This window comes from Crocodylus siamensis, chromosome 1 (genome assembly GCF_052110815.1).
Source record: "Crocodylus siamensis isolate JL-2025a chromosome 1, ASM5211081v1, whole genome shotgun sequence".
NCBI lineage: Eukaryota > Metazoa > Chordata > Crocodylia > Crocodylidae > Crocodylus > Crocodylus siamensis.
Window position 1 is genome coordinate 234420910 of NC_143395.1, and position 21866 is coordinate 234442775.

At 44.0% G+C, this 21866-nt stretch overlaps 1 protein-coding gene across 1 annotated transcript; it reads right to left on the reverse strand.

Moving 5' to 3' along the window:
• Positions 1–2148: 2148 nt before the first annotated feature.
• POGLUT1 (protein O-glucosyltransferase 1) lies at positions 2149–21183 on the reverse strand. Its single transcript, XM_090059435.1, has 11 exons — positions 21032–21183; positions 18218–18308; positions 17258–17401; positions 15216–15351; positions 12634–12755; positions 10908–10967; positions 9519–9618; positions 6740–6798; positions 5812–5979; positions 4952–5008; positions 2149–4317 (listed from the first exon to the last, which is right to left on the reverse strand). Exons 1-11 carry the CDS (start codon positions 21111–21113, stop codon positions 4164–4166), a joined length of 1173 nt encoding a protein of 390 aa, XP_089915561.1. The 5' UTR covers positions 21114–21183; the 3' UTR covers positions 2149–4163.
• Positions 21184–21866: the final 683 nt, after the last annotated feature.

Sequence of the window (21866 nt, forward strand, 5' to 3'; positions counted from 1 at the left end):
CCAGCCAAAGGAGGCACCAAGCAGCACCACCAGATGCTGCACAACATCTATAGCACGGCCAAGCCAGCCATGCACTGCCTGGCCTGCTGAGGGGCCATGAAGTGCATCTCAAGGCTCATCTACAAGGAGACCCACAGGGTGCTGAAGGTTTTCCTGGATGCTATCACCTATAGCAAGCACGTTAAGAGGAAGACTGACCACCATGGACATGGGCTATGCCTCAAAATGCCATGGTTGCACCCTGTACCAATTCAGCATCTAAGTCTCCAGTAGCAATGACACACAGTGGCAGAGAGTGGATGCAGAAAGGTAGCGTGAACTGGGTATGACTAGGGTTTTTTCCACTCTTCCTCCCTCATTTAAGGAATGAGCCTCCAGCATTTAAGGCTTAAGAAGTTCTGATTCAGAGCCTGTCCCCCTCACTGCCATGCTCAACTGCTACTGATGCCACTTTCCTCCAGAAATGTGTCCAGTCCCTTGTTGGGAATCCTGGGCATCCTGACCATCATGTGAATGCAGAATAGCAAGGAGAGTCTTTAAAGTAGAATGAACTGCTAGTTGGTAACGTGTCATTGACCTCCCTGTCCCAGTAAAAGTTGCGAAGGAGCCCCTGTATCTGCTGACAAAAAAAGCCACTATGATGGGAACATATGGACAGAAGAAGTTGAAGCGTTTTTGCTCAAGCCCGTTTACATTTCCTTTACAGCCCTCTGGATTTTTGGCAGGATCAGAAGTTATTTTTAACTGTGTAAGAAATGAAAATCTGTTGTGCTTCCATTAGAAAGAACACATATCCAGGGTACTCAGAACTGAAGGTACAAGGAACTTATGCATTCCTCTTCTCTCCTGTAATCACTATCCCATAGCTGTAGTTCAAGTCTCTGTTCTTTTTAAATTTCAAAGGGAAAAATTAGTTTGCCTTGGAGACTACAAGGATAGTTGCCTTGGCTCGTACATTTGACTGCATCACCTCTTTTATGTACCCCTTCAGATTCCCCTTCTCCATCACATGAAATATAAACTATAGTTATATTTTGAAGTACCTGCAACTTTATCTATCTTTCTAGCATAACGTTTCAGTCAAAAAAATGATATATTTCTAAAAGTCCAAGAGTAATGGAAATGTCTTACTAAAATAACACATGGACTGGAATATTCCTTTGATGAAGACTTTTACGTGACAATACTCACATCCTCATATATTCAGGTTAATGCAGCATCTTTATGTGATGTTAGTTGTGTCTGTAGTGAGAACAGTTTAGCTGTCCCACTGGGCTGAGTAGGGAGAGGCAGAAGGTTGCCTAGAAGTGGTGTGCCTAATATTTCACTTAGTATCAGACTGTAAATTATTACCCCTTAAGCAACTGGCAGGCCCTGCCATTATATCCCCACCCTCTCTATCTCCTGTGTACAAAACAGGTACCTACCACTGCTTTGCTACTGATGACAACTTACATGGTTTTTACACTTTCAAAAAAGCACCTTATGCATGGGGGAAATCCCCACAAGGCCTCTTTATCATCCCCCTTCAAAACCATCCTTTCAACTCTCCTTTGATGCTTACAAAAAATTTAAGGTAACCAGCTGACGTGCAAGACCGACCTGCAGCTTGCTAGGCTGATCAATCTTGATTCCTTGTTTCATGTGCTCCTATTTTTTATCTTGCATTCAAAATTATGTCTTTTCACTGTATGCCTATAAGGTACCTACCACAATAGTCTTGAGGCATACTGGGGCATATGTATAGTACAACAGCAGTACAAGTAATGAAAAGCTTGCAGAAGAGGGCAGCTCCATCAGTGCTACCCATGAGGGAGCAACCATCTCTAGAGATTAAAGGGTTCACTCCTAGGCTTCTTTGAACTTGCTAACAAAAGGGCCAAAGCATTATGACTGTTATAGTGATGTGAAAGAGGAAATTAATTGAAATGCATGAACTGTTTCACGCTGGCACTGAACACTTATCAATCATTACCAATCTGGACTAGTTATGAATCAGTGACTTAAATGTTAAAAGCTCCATATTTAAATCCCATTCCCCTGAGACTACAGTTCCTCTAAAAGCATCCAGATCTGGCTGTCCAGATCCTTGGATCCTTGACTACAGCAAAATCGTCCCTTTAATTGAGAAATAATCCAGCCAACAAACAGGAGTTTGTTTGTTTTTAATTCAAAAGTACTTAAAAACAAAAAATAAGTTTTAAAAAATATGGTTAATAATCGGTTTTATCATTCGAGCTGACTCCTCTTTAAAAACAATCATTCAAGCTTTTAACAACAACAAAAATCCACTACTGGACAGTTCTTCACTTATCAAGTTAATTTTAAAATCTGATTTAATTATTTTATGTGCTGGAATTATATCCATCCAGCCAGTGGCCCTGCAACTGGTGCTCCAGCTACCATGTCTGGTCCATAGTGCCTTGTTCTAGGGGCTAGCAGTGCTGTCCAGGCAGGTGCTCGACATTTGTAGCCCCACAGTTTATCAGGATGAGATTGTGCGTTTTCTCCTCCTTTGACATACTTGCCAAAGGAGGAGAGAGTAAACTGTTGCCTTGGTCTCCTTTTTTCCCATCACTGTGCTTCAGACCAGTCTTAGCACTTTGCTTCACTCTGCTGTGAGCTCTTCAGAGGCTGTAAAGAGGAGAATCCCACTGACACTCAACCATTCACAGGCAAAACTAGTGTTCTGGGAGTCAGCCAAGCTGACAGCATTTGTAGAGAGATTACATGGATACAAAAGGAGAGAAACAGACACACATTTAAGATAAGCATCCAAAGGAATGTACAGAATAAAATCTCCATTCAGCTCTCCCAGGTCAGAAAGTGTGGCCTTACTGCAAGACCTTGGGTGTGTCCAGATAAGCGGGGACATTTGATTCCCCAGAGATAACTATCAGCGGCACACCCTGTGTCACTGCTAGTTGTCCCTGGGAAACGCCTGTTCCATGCAACCCTTGGTGGGTGGCAGGTTACCCTGGGTGGGGTAGGGGAGGCTAGGGCCAGCAACTGCTGACCCCAGCTGCCTGGAACAGACTCGCCTCAGAGGTGGTGCAAGCACCACTTTGGACACTTTCAAGAAACACTTGCATGCCTGTTTTGACTGCCTGCCCCTTGGACAGGGGGCTAGATGATGATGTAGTGAGGTCCCTTCCAGCCCTATTGTCTATGAAATCTTACCTGGGATCCTGGGGGTACAGCTCCAGCTGGCCAGGCTCATTTTGGGCACTGTGTGCTGCCTCCACATGCACCACCCTGTTTTTTTTTTTTTTTCTGTGCGTTTTTTTGACTCCTGGATCTTCAGGGTTCAAAAAGCCACCCCCCATGCTGCAAGGTAGAGGCAGCGCAGGAAATGCCAAAATGTGCAGTGTGTGGCATCACGGACGGGTTTGTGGTGCCACATACTGTATGGCCACGCTTGTCTGGATGCAGCCCTTAAAAGCAAGTAAAGAGAGCTGTATGCAAAGTGAGAACACTGCCTTATACCTGCCCCCCTCACCTCAGGACTACAGTGCATGCTATAAACATTGACTCTCCATTACACACATGGGTTATGAGGTAGGAAGTTTGCACAAGTGTTCAACTGCCCATCTTGGCCTGAGCATCTGAGCTCTTACAAAATCACATAAACCTACAAAAAAGAAATTATATTCTAAATTCTCCATAAAACTAACCTAAACCCCCAATCTCTGCTGCTGACAAGAAATGCCTGTCTCCTGACCATCATCCCATTACTAAAATAATGGTGACAATTTGCCAAAAATAGAAGTAGTACAAGGGTGGTACAGGAGGACTAAATGATGTGCCCACGGTCACAGAGGTGTTATAACGCCAAGGATTCCATGGACTGCAATGGAATTTAGGTCAGGTCCATAGCAAGTCAGAGGGAGGTGGTAGCAGCACCCAGTTCCCTGCTCTGAGCACTAAACATATCATTTCATTATTTATCTATCTTATCTAGGAGTTTAGGTCTAGCTAATGGTGTTATAGATATTGTGTGATGAAATCGGATCATACAGGAATTATTTTAAGTTCCAAATCTTCTGTTTACTATAGTTTTAGTGTATGGGCTGTGTTGAAAGGAATCTAAGATAAGTAATCTTGGGATTTCCACAGTGATCACCAGCTACAGGCCTTGAATTGGAGAGAACCATAATAGCCTTTTAAAGCTCCGTTTTCAAATGCTTGGAGACAACATCGTAGTTCTTCTTCCTTTTAACTTTGTAAGTCAGGGTTTTAGAATATTCAGTCAGCAGATTCTTCCAGTAACAAGAGACATCCTCCATCCGCAAGTGGTCTGTGATAAACTGGCGCCCTCTGAAGACAAACAAAAATATCAGACCAGAGTCAATTCTTGGTTCCTACAAAAAAAATCCTTTGATTCAAGGTTTTTTTGCCAAATCAAATCCTTTTGATCTGGCTTTTGCTGATTGCTGTCTGGGGTTGTCATACATTTTTGAAGAGCAACATGCAGTATTTTTTATAAACGTTAAGCTGATTTTTTGTTAGCACTGAAGCCTCTAAAGACTGAAATGTCTTGTGAATAACGAACAGGAATAGTCTGGAGGAGATCAGTACAAGCTTTCCCAGCACTGGCTTACCCACAAGCCTTGACTTTTTCCTTAAGAGCACCAGATACTACAACCAGTGGTGGCATTTTTGTGATGTGGACATTTGTTCACTGAAGTTAGCACATTTTACAAAGTGGCCTAAAGTTAAGACCCCCTGGCTCTTGGGAGAGGGGATGAATGGCCTACAGCATCAGATCTGAACTAGAGGCCATAATGTGAAATGATGCTACTCTGTCATTAGTAGTGTAAACCATACAACTTTGCTGCTTATGATAAATACACTGTTCACTGTTATCACAAGGCTGTCCTCTACAGGTTGCACTTCTCACTGATGAAACAGGAAAGAGAATTCCCTGCATCAGGAAGCATATAAAACTTACCTCTCTGAAATTTCTTGTGCTATATCATCATTTTCCTTCACAAACTGTAACAGTTCCCTAAAATGAAGACAACAGGTAGCAGGTGACCACAGCATCAAGGTAGAATACTGCAACTCTGGGCCAGGCTACTGTGGTAGAGATGGATTTATGGACTCTCAAACATCATGTACTACTGGTGTTGCTAATATAACCAGGAATACATTTGTAGTTTGCAGCAACGGGCAGTTCTGAGGGAGAGAAAGTCAACTCCGAGATTGGAGAGCTGTGGGAATGTGTTACTGGCTAGGCCCACTGCTCTCCTTTGTACTCTGCATGTTAGAAATGCTGATGGCTTGCCTCGATTTTTAGATTTTTGCTCTCTGCCTCCCCCACCTCCCAAGATATACTGAATGTCTTGGTAAAGTTCAATATAGGTCCCTGACCGGGATCTCAGAACAAAGGTTTACACTAAACAGTTACGGGCAGAATCCAAAATGCATTCAGTAATCTAGACAATATTAGACCTATTGTCTACGTGCATTGCGTGCCTCTAATCAGTGCAGTAACTTGTTTACCTTTTACAATTGTAAGGCTTTAATCCACTTGGTATCCAACTAAAATGTACCGAGGGTTTTGTTTTCTTCTTTTGCAAAGAAAACAACATATGCACATACACACCCCATCTGTCTAAGGAACTGCCAACTGCTTAGCCACTACTTGATGCTCTACCTTTGCTGCTCTGAATATGAGACAAGGCATGGGTACTTTGCCTTGGTGGTTAAAATCACACTTCAAGGATTCAGCCCACTACAGCGAATCAGTTTGCATAATACCCTAGCCATTACTGGGTAATACCAGGCAGATCAGCTTTAGTCTCTCACCTGACATCAGAGAGGTCTGATTTAACAGGGATGTAGTGAACCCAAGGCTTCAGCTGTGGGTAGAAAAACTCCAGCCACTCCTCACCCACATGAAAGACAAGTGAGCCACACAGGAAGAGATGTTTGAGACGGAAGCTGGCTGCCACCCCACGAAAATTAAAAAGGTATCTGTAAAAAGATAAATCACATTTTTGTATTGGTTTCCCAGAGCCATCAAACCTATAACTAAAGACATTTTTAAGGTTTGTAAAATTCTTGTCTGCTCTGGTAACATGCTCTGTGCCTTTACTCCAAGTTAAAAACTTGTGGAGCCTGGGCTATAAATAACTACTCTGCATTTTCTGTCTCCCCTCCCCTGCCTTCAGTGTAACAGCCAGTGGGGTCTCACTTAGACATGGCTAAGCTGAAGGACACATCTCACCCCAAACGCCCAAGAGTGGGAGCCAGATCAGGACTGGTAGGTTTTCCACTGTCCGGCAGGGAAAAAGGTCAACAGAACATTGGCAAGCATGATGATTATATTAATGCAACAGAAACATGTTGGCTATGACAAATTGAATGGAAGATCACAAAAAAGGATCTGGTGTCACCAACAACTGTTGATAGGTTCTAGTGGAGCATTTTCAATCAATACACACATTTATTTGTGATTTGGGATCTAAGAAAGACTTCTGTGCTTATTTCTTACAAAAAACTTCAATTCTCATTCACACTCCAGCCATGCCAGGATCCTGAATCTGACATTTAAAGGGGCCAAACACAGCTCCCAAACCTTCAAGTGACTCCACAGAATTAATGCATGGGTCTGCCTGTCTGAATGGAATCAGCTGCAAGACCAGGGCCTTAAAAATAAAACATTATACTAGAACAAATAAGATTAGCAACACAAATAGTAGCCCTTAAACGGATGTAGTGATCAAAACCTCACTTGTATTTGCAGTGATCAACCAGTGGAATTTCCTTAGCTGGGGGTTTCCCAAGAGTGTCCTTAAAGAAACAAGATGTTTAAAAGAAGCAGTTCAGCAATATTTCATATTCAAATGTTATATTGATTTTTTTTTAAATGTTTTAGTAAATGATAAATCAAGATAAAGTCTAAATTACTTCCATCCTTACTCATACTTCCAGTTTAGCTTCTAGATGTGATAGTGTTTTTTCAAGCCTCTCTAAACTCTAGCTGAGAGATTGTCAAAACATTATAAACTTTCTAAGAAAACCTTGTACCAGGTCCTCACCTTGGCTGAACTGAGTTCTTATGTAGCTGTAACCACAGACATTCCTGTGTCCTGAATATTCCTGTCATTATGGGATGACCTCATTTGCAAGGCCTCTCACATGCACCCTCTAGACTTGGAACAATGATTGGTCATCAGATCTTAGTGAGTGGCTATTGCACTAGAAAAGCTTACAACAGGGGACTACCAGAGGCCTACAAAAACCAGGCTGGCAGGCTGTACCTGTTGGCAGCTTGAGTTTAAAGCAGGTAGAAGGGACCAACAGTATAAATAAAGAGATGACAAGAAAGATATAAACAGGTCTTGTGGAAATAGAGGCACACAGAAACATGGTCAGGAAGGGACCTAGCTGAAGGTGTAGGGAAAGGTTGCATATCTTTGTGATGGGCAAGGATGATGGTCACATGGACACAGAAAAACACAGTGCAGATATTGTGATGGGAATGTGTACGGTGATGTAATAGCAATGATGTGTTTTGGACTGCCAAGAGAGCCACAGTGATTACGGGACAGTTTTGGTAAAAGTAAACACACATATATGCACACATGCACACCTCTCATGTTACTTTTACTAAAACTGTCCTTTTTGTCCTATATATATTTGCAAAAAAAAAGTCAGATTTTGTAAAGGCCGCAGAACCAACTGGGGCTAGACAAGTAAAATCATGAGCCGCCTGCCTTCCTAAACAGAGCTAGATACCCATATTCTGGGTCTGCCAAGGGGAATGGGAGCTAGATAGAGAGATGTTGCATTGAATTTAAGAGGCATTTGTTTTCCAACAGACTCTAAAGTCTTGTATTATTTTTTCATATCAAAAGCAATGTTTAGAACCTTTTACAAAGCCTATTTGCCAGGTTTTGTCTGAAGAGTTATTCCGTCTTCAGTGAAATTCTGGGAAAGGTGTGTCTAACCTACACTGGGAGTCAGAAGTGGACCCTTAGAACAGGTAACAGGGTTGCTAGAAGGGGTCAATAGGCAGGTCTCTATTTTGAGGTCTCTATTTGAGACTTCAACACTGAAAGGCAGTCCTTAGTTTCTGACCAGACTTCAGAAGCATGAAACACCTACTGATCCAGGACTTGGATCACCTGATGGCCAACGAGATGAGAGTCTATCATGAAAGTCTCTCGTCTAATATCTATAAAGAGAGGTGAACTCTAGTCAATTTAAAATTCCTGGATGCAAAAGTTAACCATGTTGGGCAGCAAGGTGACAGATCCTAGAGACTGAAAGTCTCAGTATAACCCAGGAATAATTGCAACAATCAGCAGTAATGCAAGACTAATCATTGGTAGAAGAAAGATTGTAATTTTTTGCCCCAATACACCTTAGTCATCATGGTCATCTTGCAAAATTATCCAGCTAGAGGGCAAACTTACATCTACTATCACAGGGATCAAAACTATCTTTGGTTTTGTCAACTGATCCAAAATCTCAGTCAGCTACAAAGCTTAGACTTGAGTGAGGTCTCAGCCTTCCAACCCCTACTGATCTCACTTTGCTACTACAGTCTGAATTGGAATGGTTTTCTCTGACAGCTGACAAGAAGTTTCCTCACTGATAACCTAGTACCCCCATCCAATCTCCTAGAACAATGGGGTCAAAATGTCCTCAGTAGATCAAGAACTTTTCTGTCTGAACCCTGAAGGCTGTTAGTGGAGTCCCACAAGGCTCCCTTCCTCTAGTTCCACCGTTGTTCAGCACCTCTGCAAAAGCAGCTGAGCCAACCTGGCCTGAAGTGCCAGCCATCTGCAGACAATAGGATCCCCTACTCCACATCAAATATGAGCAGGACAGTGTTCAAGCTTTCTCAATGCTTCACTGAAAGCATCTAGACAAAACAGCTGAGGCAGCTGGATCCAAATAAGAGAGCTGGCAGAAAATGGAAACACTTTAAAAAGCCGGTCTCCACTATAGCCTCCCCACTATCTGGGGCATCTGTCCTGGGTTCCTGAGGTCAAAGCAGGCTTTTCAACTCAATCTGGCTTTGTAGGCCAGATCAGACTACAATGCTTCTCACAGGCTGGATGACCAACACCCACTGACCAATTTTAGTCACCGATGGGCACTAAAGACCCTAAATTCTGAAGTAGGAAAGGAGTTAGGTGCAATGAGCAGTGGGTCTTCACCCCTGCATCCCAGAGCCGCACTAACACAGCAGTTCCAGCAACTTTCCCAACAAGCCCTGCAGGCTACCAATAGGATACCCCTGGGTCAGATCATAGTTTGGGGTCCCTTCAGATGCTTCAGTGATACTGGCCATTAGGAAAAAAGTAAACATGCAACAGGTTATTACTTATTCCTACTATTAAATCCCTCTGAGTACAGAGGGGACCAATCAATCCCACCATCAGACAGCAACGGAAACCCCCAGTCTCACACAAATCAGCCTGTACATAAACTACTTGATATTGCCCTTTCTTATCTGTTGCTTTCTAGGCTGCTTATCCATTTGGCTTATTCAAGGTTACTTTTTCAGATTTCCAGGCCTGGTTTTTTGTGTATTCTGCATCAACGAGTTCAGGGTTTTCTCGAGACAAAAGAATAAGGGGATCTCTCTCAGGACTTGTTCTGCAACAGAAAAACCATTGGAATCAGTCAGTGCTGCTCTTCATCTTCGTACAGTTATGGAAGCAGTGGAATAATTCTGAGCGATATACCTTTACCCCTTTTAAGTCCTATACTATTTAAACGTTATTCAGAACAAATCAGCAAGAGCTGTCTTTTCAAAGCCTGATTCAAAGCCTCAATTTACCCATAAAACAATGAAAGTTGAGAGAAACTTAACATCTTTTCACATATTTTTTGTTAAAAGCTATTTTAATATACTACAAAGCTGTGACCTGTCCCAAATCTTTCATTCTTCATCCCCTGAATATACTAATGATAGTCATAAATTATCAGGACTGTATTTCTCACCGCATAATCTATAAACACGAGTAACAGAAGAAAGAGGGAAAAATTAGTACTGCTGTCATGTGAACATTGTGAGGGATAGAAAAAGCCATCTACCTTTTTCCTCACTCCCCACCATTCAAGTATCACTGCTGTAAGAATACCCATTGAGTCACTCAAGAGCACTTTGATAGAGAACAGATCATACAAATGGGCAAAAAAAAGCTACAGGGATAAAAGAAACCTTCTGATGCATACTCTATGGTTCCCATTGCAAAGGAAGGTAAATGCTGCTGAAAGAAACCTCTTTTTAATCAATTAAATGGTCTGCATGAGAACTAAAATAGCTGAATACTTGTGCATAACCACAAGGGGTGATGGATTTCTTATATTTATTTTACTATACTATATGACTTACAAAAAGCATTTGTTACCTAGATTCGTGATGGAATACAAAGTGGGTGACATTTTTTTATTTATAAAAACCAGTATTTTGAGTTAATTTTTTTGTTTAGTATTTGGAGTGGCCAATTCATGAGCACCAGCAACAAATGCTGTAAATGCTTCCTCAGGAAGCAACCCCTCAAGCCAAAGAGGTTTCCCTTTCTTATCAATTCAGTAAGAATCCCAGAAACTACTAATCATGCCAAACTGTGTCAGGTTTTTCCCCCAGGATGTGGACCAAGATAGCTGTGGCCCAAGAAAAATCAAGCAATATTTGCCATGCTGCACTACTTCACTTCACTACAGGATTTGCCATATCTTCCACAAGTAATATGAAATGTCAGGACACTGTATATGTTGTTTGAACATTTACAACCTCTGCATCTATTTGAAACAAGCAATATTTAAAAGGTCTCCAGAAATAAAAGGCTAATGCCTCAGCCTGACTTTGGTTTTGATTTAGCTGGTATTGTTTGCAACCCACGTGGCCAGCATATCCCTGAACTGGAAAATGGACTCACCTGGATCCTCGGAAATATCCTGTGGAGAGCTTTTCCTTCCAGGGCCATTTTTCTGCAGATCTGGAAATATTTTTTAGACATAATCATGAAAGTGCAGTTATAGTCTTCTATAGGCTAGTCTTCTTTATTACTATTCAGGTTTGCTGGGCCACTTTTTCTTCATGGTACGAAAGTATCTCATTTAAGGCCAACAAAATGGGCTTTCCCACAGATCATTGTTCTCTAGCCAAAATATTACAGGCTACTTTGTAAGGATACTGTCAAGATAACAAGGTATACATGCATGTAAAGTAAACTTTTGCCTGTTATTAATAAAACAGTAAATGAAAGTGTACAGCAATTTAAAAACTCTATTCCACTTTTCACTAATTTTCCTGCTGCTTTATTTTCCCCCCTTTCACTAAGCAATTAATGGAACTAGTCTACGCGGTTTCTAGACCTTTGTGTTTCCTACTGCCTACTTTTCAGCAAAACATTGGTCATAAGGTGATAACACTACAGCTAATGTTTATATAGGCAACTTTCATTTTAATTTAAAAAGAGTCAACCATTATGAAAATAATTTTTATAATCCCATATGGCACACGTGTGTACCCGTGTGTCTCCATGTACATGAACATACTCATCAAAAGATGCGAGTGACACAATTCTTACCCCACAACCTTAAATTTTGCAATCCTTGCCATCTCTCTTTTGCAATCCCTTGCCTATTTTCTCACAAGAGCTGTCTTGTCTAAAATGTAGGTGTTAATCCTACAATCTGATCTATGCAGGTGGATCTCTGCATCCACATGTAACCCCAATGATGCAAACACAGTCCCTGGACAAGTGAACATCTGCTCAATTGGAACCAATTGGCAATTTTTGGAGACAGAAAAATTGTTTTAAAACTATTTTCACCAGCACACACAGAGCACAACTTTAGGCATTCCAGAAATGGTATTTTTGTATCCCCTCATAATTAAGAAAACAAAAAACCCTACTTTTGAGCTTCAACTAATGTCTGAAACTTTGAGAGTCCAAATACTAACGGGTCTGTACTTTGAAATGTCACTTCCTATAGTATTTATTGACTTGCTCACCTGCCTGTACTTTTAAGACCAGCCCTTGTTAGGTTGACAAAGGAAAGACTCCCTGGTTTTCCGGTCCTGCTACTTAGCCTTAGTCCCATAATGACTCTCAAGCCAGAGGGCAGCTCCTGTTTCTTCTTTGGTGTAGCAGGAGGCAGGTATAAGGGTTCCTCTTTCTCTTCCCCAGCTGCTTTTACTGGCACCCAGATTCACCACTACAGTAAGAGCCTGGGTTACTGCAGAAGTGGCTTGAAACAAAGTCTGCACCACATGCCGTGCTAGACCTCTGCAGATAACAGTTCAAGAACTGCTGCTTTAATGACCTAACCTGCCTAAATGAAGTTGATGGGATCTCTTACATTAACCAACTGTGAAGGCCTGGGCTCTCACCCCATAGTAAATATATTTGGTCTTTAACATTCCTTGCTGAGAGGCTGGAAACACATGGAGGACTCATCCAATACTACAACCTTGTTTAGCTCATGGAATGGGAGCCAGCAAATCAGAGCATAAAATAATGTGGATGCATGAAAGCAGACCCTACCAAGGCTTTGACAGTAATATGCTCGGTTGCACTAACACTAGAGGTGCCACTGCCCAGTTATGTTCAAGGGCTTATTTTCCCATTTAAAAAAAAAAAGACTCCTGAGACCTACCTTCGGAGATCCTCTCTCATTTGGTCCCAGCGCCCCAGGCCTGTTGGGTAAATTGGCCACACAGCTGGCCCCCCTTCCCAAAACGTCCAGGCAGGGTACATGATATCACAGTACTCAGAGGTCTTAAAAGCAAGGAAATTAATGTTAGCTGAGTTATACAGGGATCTCTCAATTGTAATAAATCTGTTGTATGTAACAGAGGGCTGGTTTTCTGGAATCTTGTAAGCTTTCTCCAAATGTTCCTGCTAGCTACAAAGATGCTAGTAGGTGCACAAATTCCCATTCACTGGAAATGTCAGTCTTCTTATTAAAAAGTTAATGATTAGCTGGGATTTGTATTACGGATGCACCAATAAAGATTTTGGGAGCCAATACCAATAGTAATTTTTAAGACAGCATATTGGCCAATATTGATCCTATTTCCAATACAGCTGTGTGCAGCTGGTAAGTCTGCTGTGGTAGGAGGGGAGGGGCGTGGGAGGTGCAGATCAACACCCCCTGCAGTGAGGGGAGGGAGTGGGGCAGGGGCTAGGGTAGATGGCAGGGCAGGCAGGGCATGGGACAGAGCTGTGGGGGGAGGTGGGGAATGTATGCCCCCAGGTCTGTGCGTGTCGGGGGGGTGGGGCAGGCTGTAGCTGCAGGCTGCACTGGGCTCCTCTTAGGGGGCATTGGGCTCAGGGCGGGTGGTGGCACTGCTGGGAGCGTGGCTACAGAGGAGGCTGCAGCCACCCCAAATTTCACCGTAGCCCCCCCATACACTCCTCTCCCAGTGACATTGCCACTTGCCCAGCGCAGCTCTAGCTCTTCCCAGCATGTGGGTGGAAGCGGGGCATTGAGCCAGGGCTGTGCTCCAGGCAGGTGGCAGCAGCACTGGGAGGGGGATTATGGGGTGGCTACAGCAAAATTTGAGGTGGCTACAGCCTCCCCCTGTAGCCCCAATTCCAGGCTGCCACTGCTCACCCCGAGCCCAGCCCCCACAGCAAAGAGCCCAGAGCAGCTCCAGCTCACCCATTCTGCCCCATGCAGACCAGAAGCACATCCTCCCCTGTGCCACCCAAGTGAGCCACGGCTCCATCCCATGCCCTGCCCCAGCTGGGCAGTGTCTGCCCCAGCCCCTGCCCCACTCCCTCTCTCACCATAGGGGCGCTGATCTACCTACTCCCCACCATGCCCCTTCCCTTCTCTTCCCCCTCCCCTTCCCACAACAGACTTACCAGCTGCACAGTGCTCTCCAAGCTGCCAGGCTGTGTTCCTCGCTGCCTGCGTGCTGTGCTGAAACTGCACACACGCATGGGCATTTATCAGCCAAATTACTGACCGCATTGGGCCGATTTCCAATACAACCAATTTTCTTTATATTGGTGCACTTCTAATTTGTGTAAAATCAAACAGTTACAAACTGGTACTTCGCAGGCATACCCCAAGCCAGCATATGAGTTTCTTGGTCCTTAGATGTTGACCAGCCCATTTCTTCCCTTGAGACTTGTCTAGTTTTTCTTGATTTCCAACATTCTGCAAGGCTTCTTGGGGGGAAGGGGGCTACATTTCACTGAAATGCTGTACCAGATTTGGGACATGAATGAAAGTTCTGTTATCAAGGGAACAGAACCAAGCTCTGGTTTGGTTTCTCAGCATACTGCCCTCAAGTTATTGCCCATGACAATTGCAACATAGGGGTGCAGTTCTTTTAGTAGAGAAGATGGGCATTTATACACATACATTTGCCTGCCCTGATGTGCCAAAGATCCAGCATGTCAGAGCAGACTCAATTCACTGATTTTGCTCCACACGTGAGCTCATGTGGCTGGTGCTGTTTTGCATGCAGTTATATAAATGGTGAAATGTGCATCAGTGCTGAGAAAATGGCAGCGGCATACTTCTGAACTAAAACATCTTTGGTGTGTTTTAGTTCAAAAGCGTGCCACCAACATTTTCTCAAGAGCTCACATGCATTTCGCCATTTATACAAATGTATGCACCGCAGCGCCAGGTGCTTTTAAAAGTGCCCAGCACTGTGGCGCAAATGTGTACAAATGCCCTATCTACCCAAAGAATGAGGAGTTTGGTTTTTTGGGTGTACATGCAAAAGGGTGAGAGATAATGCACAACCTGCTATGCCATGTTAGATTCTTGAATCCCTTTTAAAATATCTCTGAAGTCAAACTGTAACTTCAGCAGAGACGTTAACCTTGTAATGAACCTCAGTTCATATAATTCCAGTGTGATATACATCACTCCACTCAGGTGCATGACACATGAGTCTGGAACAGGAGCTGATATTCCTTTGAACAAGCCTCCAGTTCCTTCTGCTGGGGATTAGATAAAAAGAATCTCTAAATATGAGAAACAGAAAACCTCAGGTTTTTTACTTTAAAGAAGAGGGTAATTTCAACATAGTCTTTAAATGCTGGATAAAGAAAGCTGATTCTTGGAGAACCAACTTCAAGAAGCCTTGTTTTTCAATTGGGAAGGGATTTGTTATAGCTGCTTACTTTGGTTGCAATGAGGCAGTAGGATGAACTACATTCTTTTTTTCTAGATTAATCTTTCCTAGCATCACAAAGGCATGTGCAGGCTCTCACCTTACTGAAGGAGAAGACTGGGATGATGGGTTTCATCCACGTGGGGACCTGGGGGTAATCACGCACATTTATCACCATCTCCATGTTGGGGAGGTGATCAATGATCTCCAGAATGAAGTGCTCAACCCCACTACACCTACAAAGAACAGACAAAGAACAGACATACAGTGAAAAGTCAGGAATAAAAAGTGGTGATGATGAGTTATATGTCTGTGCCTTCCTCAATACTTATTCTCCCTGAAGGAAGTGGCAAAAAAGGTAGGGTAGGAAACCGAAGGACACAACTTTATCAATGTAAGTGATGACAAGGTTTGAGGCTAGTTAGAAATAAAGGCAGAGAGATGACAATTAATGCTTCATCTCAATACACTGCTGAGATTTCTCAGTTTAAGGTCTTTAGATACAGAAAAAAAAACTTTCCCTTGCAACAGAATACAGGGAGGCAATAGGACAGCTGTTACAGAGTACTAATGCTATCCAACAATTTAGGACAGGAATTCAAGAATGCTACATCCAACTGAAACTGGTAGGAAATTCGAGGGGCAGAATGTATTATGTGTCAACTTCCCTACTTTTGGTGGAGTGGATAAGAATTTAATTTCTTCATGAGAACACACAAATTCCTAACACATTTAGGACTTGTCATGTTCCTTTTTCAGGATATGTAACGATATAGTCCTTTAATTTTTTAAATATTGAAACCTGTCATAGAAGAATACTTCAACCAGCGAGTGACTGGGTAAACCACCAACACATTGAGCCAGGCAGAATAAGCACATGATAAACCCAGTAAAGCTGTTTCCCTAAGTGCAAAGAACCCACCAACAGGCTTTGCACCATAGGGTGAGATGCATCTGTTTAGCTCTTCCCAAGTGCAGGAGTAGGGAAAGATTATACATCTTTGATTTCTAGAAAGGGAACCAACCTGAGGCTGGAGCAGGGGACAGCAACTGAATACACAGGAATTCACTCATTTTAATCACTTGACTGGTTTTTTTTAAAGCCTTTTATGCAAATCAAGTTGGGATTGTAAAAACAATTTTAAGTTAGTTCCATCACAATTTTTATACAAATACCTATCATGAACTAAACTATAAAGGCTGGCCTTTTTACGCACAATTTCTATTTAAGTATCTTATCTGAATTTTGCAAACAGCTGAAGGCAAAAAACAAACTATTGAAAATTAAGTCTGATCCTGCAAACACTTTATTATTCGGGTACAAGACATCGGGGCTAAAAATGTAATTTTGGCAAAACCTGTCTGATACTGTCACAAAATCTTGATCATTTCAAAATAAAAATGCTGCAGGGGTGGCAATAAAAAAATTTTTTGTCTTCCAGTACATTAACAAACCAAAACCAAACTTCACTGATTAAAGACTATTAAAGAGGAGAAAAGTACAGAATTACCCACTTGCCAACAAGAGATTATTTGAATCATGTTCTTTTAAAATTTAAACCAAAAAACATATGAATTTTGTTTTTTTTCTTTAAAGCATAACTTTTATCTTCCTTGCCTTTCAGTAGATCCTACTGGCTAATCAAGAAGCAGTACTAATATGTTCCAAAGAGTTCCAAAGAGACTGCATCCAAATGTCTCCAGCTGAAGCAATGTGTCACTATGTTAGAAGGTTCAGATAAATGGGAACTGGATGAAATACTGGTCAACAGAGTAACAGATTCTATATACAAGAAATTACCCTCAATTACCCTTCCACACCATAACACAAAGTACAGTCAGTAGTCCTCCAACTCCTAACCCAACTTTGGTCCAGACAAGAATGCAAATTTTCCCCTGCAACCAATCTTGAACACCAACCAGTTTGGGGCTGTAACCCCTTCTAGCCCCTTGCATGATCAAGTGCAGTTTTAACTTTTTGTCAGACTAACTGCAGAAGTCAATCCATTTCACACTTTCATCAGGCTCTCTCTCTAATGTGGGCTTCAGATCATCCTGCTTGGATGCTCTAACCAGTAGAACACAAATTCAGCTGGTATTTTTGTCTTTTTTGGGCAGATGGATTTTATGAATTACTCTCACCTTGCAGGGAACATGCAATCATGCTCCCGGTATAATTTGTTATCAATGATCTGGTAGTGTGTCCCAAGCTTTCGGCTAACCACACTTGACAGCAGCTCCTTGGAGATGCCCTCTCGAAAGGGAGCCAGGTCCCGTTTCCAAACACTAAGGAAAAGTAGACACCAGCCATCGTTAATAAACACATTAAATTCCCATTCCTGCTGCATGCAAGAGAGGCCTCCAGCTAATATATGGTAAGTTCAACACTGCTTCAAATCATCTGACAAATGTAGTGTTGGGGGTCTTCAGTTTAGCTCAGCTTGGGGAACACACAAATGTTCTATGCACTGCTTGCACATATAGCAAACCCAGCTACAAGCATTTTGATGCCAGAAAACTAGGCTTCACCAACGACTAGCTAACTGGGGCAGTATTTGGTATTCGGCAGTTGGCAGACATAGTATATAAACAGCATCTACTAAACTTTTTAAAAGATGGCTTACGGTCCAGAAATTAGGATGTTCAAAGCTCTCCTTGCTGTTAAGATCATACCTTTGAGAATCACATCCCAAATGTATTAAAATTTTGTCTCTTCCTTCCACTCCCTCTTTTCTTGTCATCCTTTGAATGGGCAGTGCTGTTTAGAAGTATCCTAAACATTTAAGTCTATCCCCAAAAACAGCTTCAGCACATCAGTTGCAATGCAAGTTTCCCCATATGGCAACACTTCTCTAAAGGCAACATCAAGAGGGATTTCAGACCCTCATGACACTTCAGCATGAGGAAGGTAACCAACTAATTTAACATTACACTATGAATAGCATTTCCCTTTTTTCACATTAGTTCTCCCTTCTGAGCTGTATGTATAACAGGTCAGATTACAAATGTTGCTCTGCCAAATCCCACCCTCAAATGCATGTCCAGTGTTTTCCCTCTAATCCCAAAAGGCTCCTCAAGCAAAAAAGGGAAGTGGGTCCTCACCTTTGGTGGCAACTGCAATTCTCTTGTATGCAGGGCTGGTACCTTTCTACAGCACTGTTCATCTGGTCAATAATTTTTCCCCATTTTGCATCTGGAAAAACGAGAGAAGACAGAGACTGAGGAATCTGCCTGTTATATTAACACAGCAGCTAACAGGGTGAGGGAAACAGGACTTGTGGTTCCTAAAAGCCACCCAGTGTTGTGGCAGCAAGCTAGGTGCCAATTTCTGCAGCACAGTTCTATAATACTATCACTTACATGCCTGACACATTACATGGCCGGACCAGCTCCAAAGGGGAGAAAACTTTTCTACTGAGGCTATCAGCAATGGAGCACCAGCCATGACAGCAGTTACCTTAATGTGGACTGCACAGTCCACACTGAGAAAACAGACTCAATCCACATAAACCACTAAACAGGTATTGCATACCAGTGGCTTTCATACACTAAAGATAGGTGGATTTGAACCTATGGCTTAAAGGCAACTATTTTACTCACACTAACTTTCTCCAATTTCCCTTTTTTTTGTGTGTGTGTTCCAGGTCAAATTAGACAGATCAGGTCCAAATCTCGAATCATTCAAGAACCATAGTGCCCCTGCTACTGGCAAGTATCTTCCACCCCTGCCTGGGGCTTCCAATACTTCCAAATCCTTTGGTGGGCATCCTATGTGCAGGCCCAAGCCCACAGGCTTGGGGTTTGTGTGCCCCTGAGTTTCACTTGCTCTCAGCATATGGGCACAGGAGAAAGCTAGGGAAGAGTCTTCTATTTCCATAAAGTCAATGTGTAGCCGAGTTTCTCCCACTGGAAGCAGGCCAGTGGGAAGCCAACCATGAGGCTCTCGTAGGGAGTCTGTCTGCAAGCAGACAGGAATGCACCCTCCACCTCACAGTGCCACTTTAATTGCATTTTTGGCTCGGGTATCAGACTTGTGGGCTAAGATCACTACACTTGATCTTAGTCCACAGGATTATTTCACTCTTTCAAGAGGGACAAAGAGAAAGAAAAACAAGATCTGCCCCTTCCTTTCCCAGCTACTAGAGACCAACTCCTAACTCTCATCAGGGTAGCTTCCCTTATTCAACTAGACATCTAGATAAAGAGACATGGCTATGTGGTGCTACATGTTGCTAGTAATGCTTTTAAGCAATGAATAAACAAGCACAAAGCCAACTCAAAAAACAATTCTGATCCAGAAGGTCAAGTTTCCAATAGCAATCTAGCTGTTTAAAGAAAGTTGGGTTGTGCAATCACCTACCTCTAGTTATCCACCACCCAGGTGGTGGATTCACAAGTAACTGGGCCAGCTGACCAGCCATCACATGATCATAGCCTGGGCTGAGGCTTCTGATAAGAGGAAGCCTACCACCTCACAGACAGATTAGAAGCTAGAATAAAAATATGGGAGGGCTTAATTTTTTTCTTTCAAGCAGCTGTACCCTGCCACACTATAAAAGGAAGAAGAGATTTATAGTGCATCATACAGAAAAGATTCCTATAAGCCAGAGAAAACCTATCTAATCCTTCCCTACACCAAGAGCAAGAAGCTAATGAGGGATCCCAAGAAGCATGCAGAACTGGTAAGCCTGGGAGATGAGGAGGGGAAGGGGCACAGCTTAGAGGTAAACTGCTGCTTGATCAAAGTGCTTGCCAGGCTGCAGAGTAACTTGGTCCTGCTTCAAGCTGTTTCTGAAAAAGGTAGAGAAACTGCAGTGGCTGGAAAGGGAAGAAAATAAGCTCTCCTGTTTCCAGCCACTTGGGGCACCTATATGAGTGCCAAGGCACTTGGAGCAGACTCAATTAATTGGATTGGGTCAGGTGGTACAACCACCAAACCTGGAAATCTTCAAAAGGAGACTAGACAGTCACCTTGCTGGGGTCACTTGACCCTAGTTGTGTTTCCTGCTTGGTGCAGGGGACTGGACCTGATCTTCTGAAGTCTCTTCTGGCCCCTTATAATCTATGTGTCGAAGCAGACTTGATTAATTGCTGTGCTCCAGCAGTCTCCTGCATCTCATGCATCAGCATCCCTGCACTTAAAAATGGTGGAGAGGGCACCTGAACTAAAGCCTGTTGAACGAGCTTTAGTTCAAGTGCCCCCACTACTATTTTTAAGCATGGGGATGCTGAGACACGAGATATGGCAGCGCTTTAAAATACCACCCGCAAAGCATGTGTAACATGCCCTAGTTTCCTCCCTGACACCTGTCTAGGGAGGCCATCATAGAGGACAGTCTGGTTGTCCTCTGTCCTCTATTGACACAAAGCTGGATGCTCTGACCTCTCCATTTTTCTCTTGAAGAGGAAAATAGAGGGCATAAGGGCATTGGGTTTTGCATCAATAGAGGACAGAGTAGCAGAAAACCAGAACGTCCTCTCTGGACACCATACACCTGTCAAAGGTGAAGCCTGACAAGTCGGTGTCGGGAGCCTCCTGGGAAGCATCGGGCCCAGCACCCGTGCGGCCAGCGACTGCCCAAGCCACGATAAAGCGCTTCCCACATGGCACAAGGGTGCACGTCTCTGGCGCGAGAAGCGGAGCAACCGCAGTGGCAGCAGCAGTGGCGGCAAGGGAGAGGGCAAGCCCTCCCCTTCCCAGCCACTCCTGGGCCCCGACACCCGCCAAGCGCTGCACGTGGCCCGAAACCTGACGGCGATCCCGGGACACGCCGGGCCCCGACGCCGGCAGCACTTTGCCCAAAGCCTGGGCACGCGGGGTCCCCTGCAGCCCGGGCCTCGCACACACACAGCGATGCCTCGCCCAGGTCAGGACGTTCCCGCCGCCCCGCACCCAGCCCGGCCCCCGCCCCTCACCTGCCGCGCCCCCGCCCAGCAGCACCCAGCACGCGGCGGCGGCCGCCAGCGCCAGCGCCGGCCCCGGCCCCGGCCGCCCCATGGCGCCGGGACCCCGCTCCGCTCGTGCGCCGGCGCGCTACCCTCCACTTCCCGCCCCGCACAAAGATGGCTGTTCCTATGCCCTGCACAAACATGACTGCCCGGTGCGTCGGCGCACTGCCCTCCAGTTTTCGCCCCGCCCCTCACAAAGATGGCCGCCCCCGCGTGCCCGGCACAATCATGGTCGCCGCGTTCTAACCATAAGGGCGGGAAAGGCGCGCAGGGGCAGGGCCACGTGGAGCAAGTCACCGCAGGGGGAGCGGCTGCTGCCGCTGCTCTCTGTGTTTGCGCTTGCTGTATTGCAGTGCCCCCTGGTGGTGATGGGGTTGAGGTTGGTGATGGATGATGATGATGGTGGCAGTGGCCCTCTATGTCTCTGGTGACCTCCTAAGATGAGGGATAGCCAGAAAAGGTGCTTTGGGTCAATGTGACATCCTTTTTATTAGACTGATTTAACTTGGTTTAGTTTGTCTAATAAAAGCTGACATTTACCCAGAGAACCTTGTCTGCCTGTGTCCTTAGACCAGGGGTCAGCAACGTTTTGGGTCAGAGTGCCAAAAACACCCACAACCTCAACTTGTAAGATGTTGGTGTGCTGGGGGCAGACGGTGGGGGAGCCATGAGAGGCTCAATTTTTGTTCCCTGCTGTCCAACCCAAGGCAGGAATGCCAAGCAAAATGCCTCCAAGTACCACACTCTGGTGCAGGGACAGGCCATTATTTTTGGCAGAGGGCCGCTTACTGAGTTGGCAAGC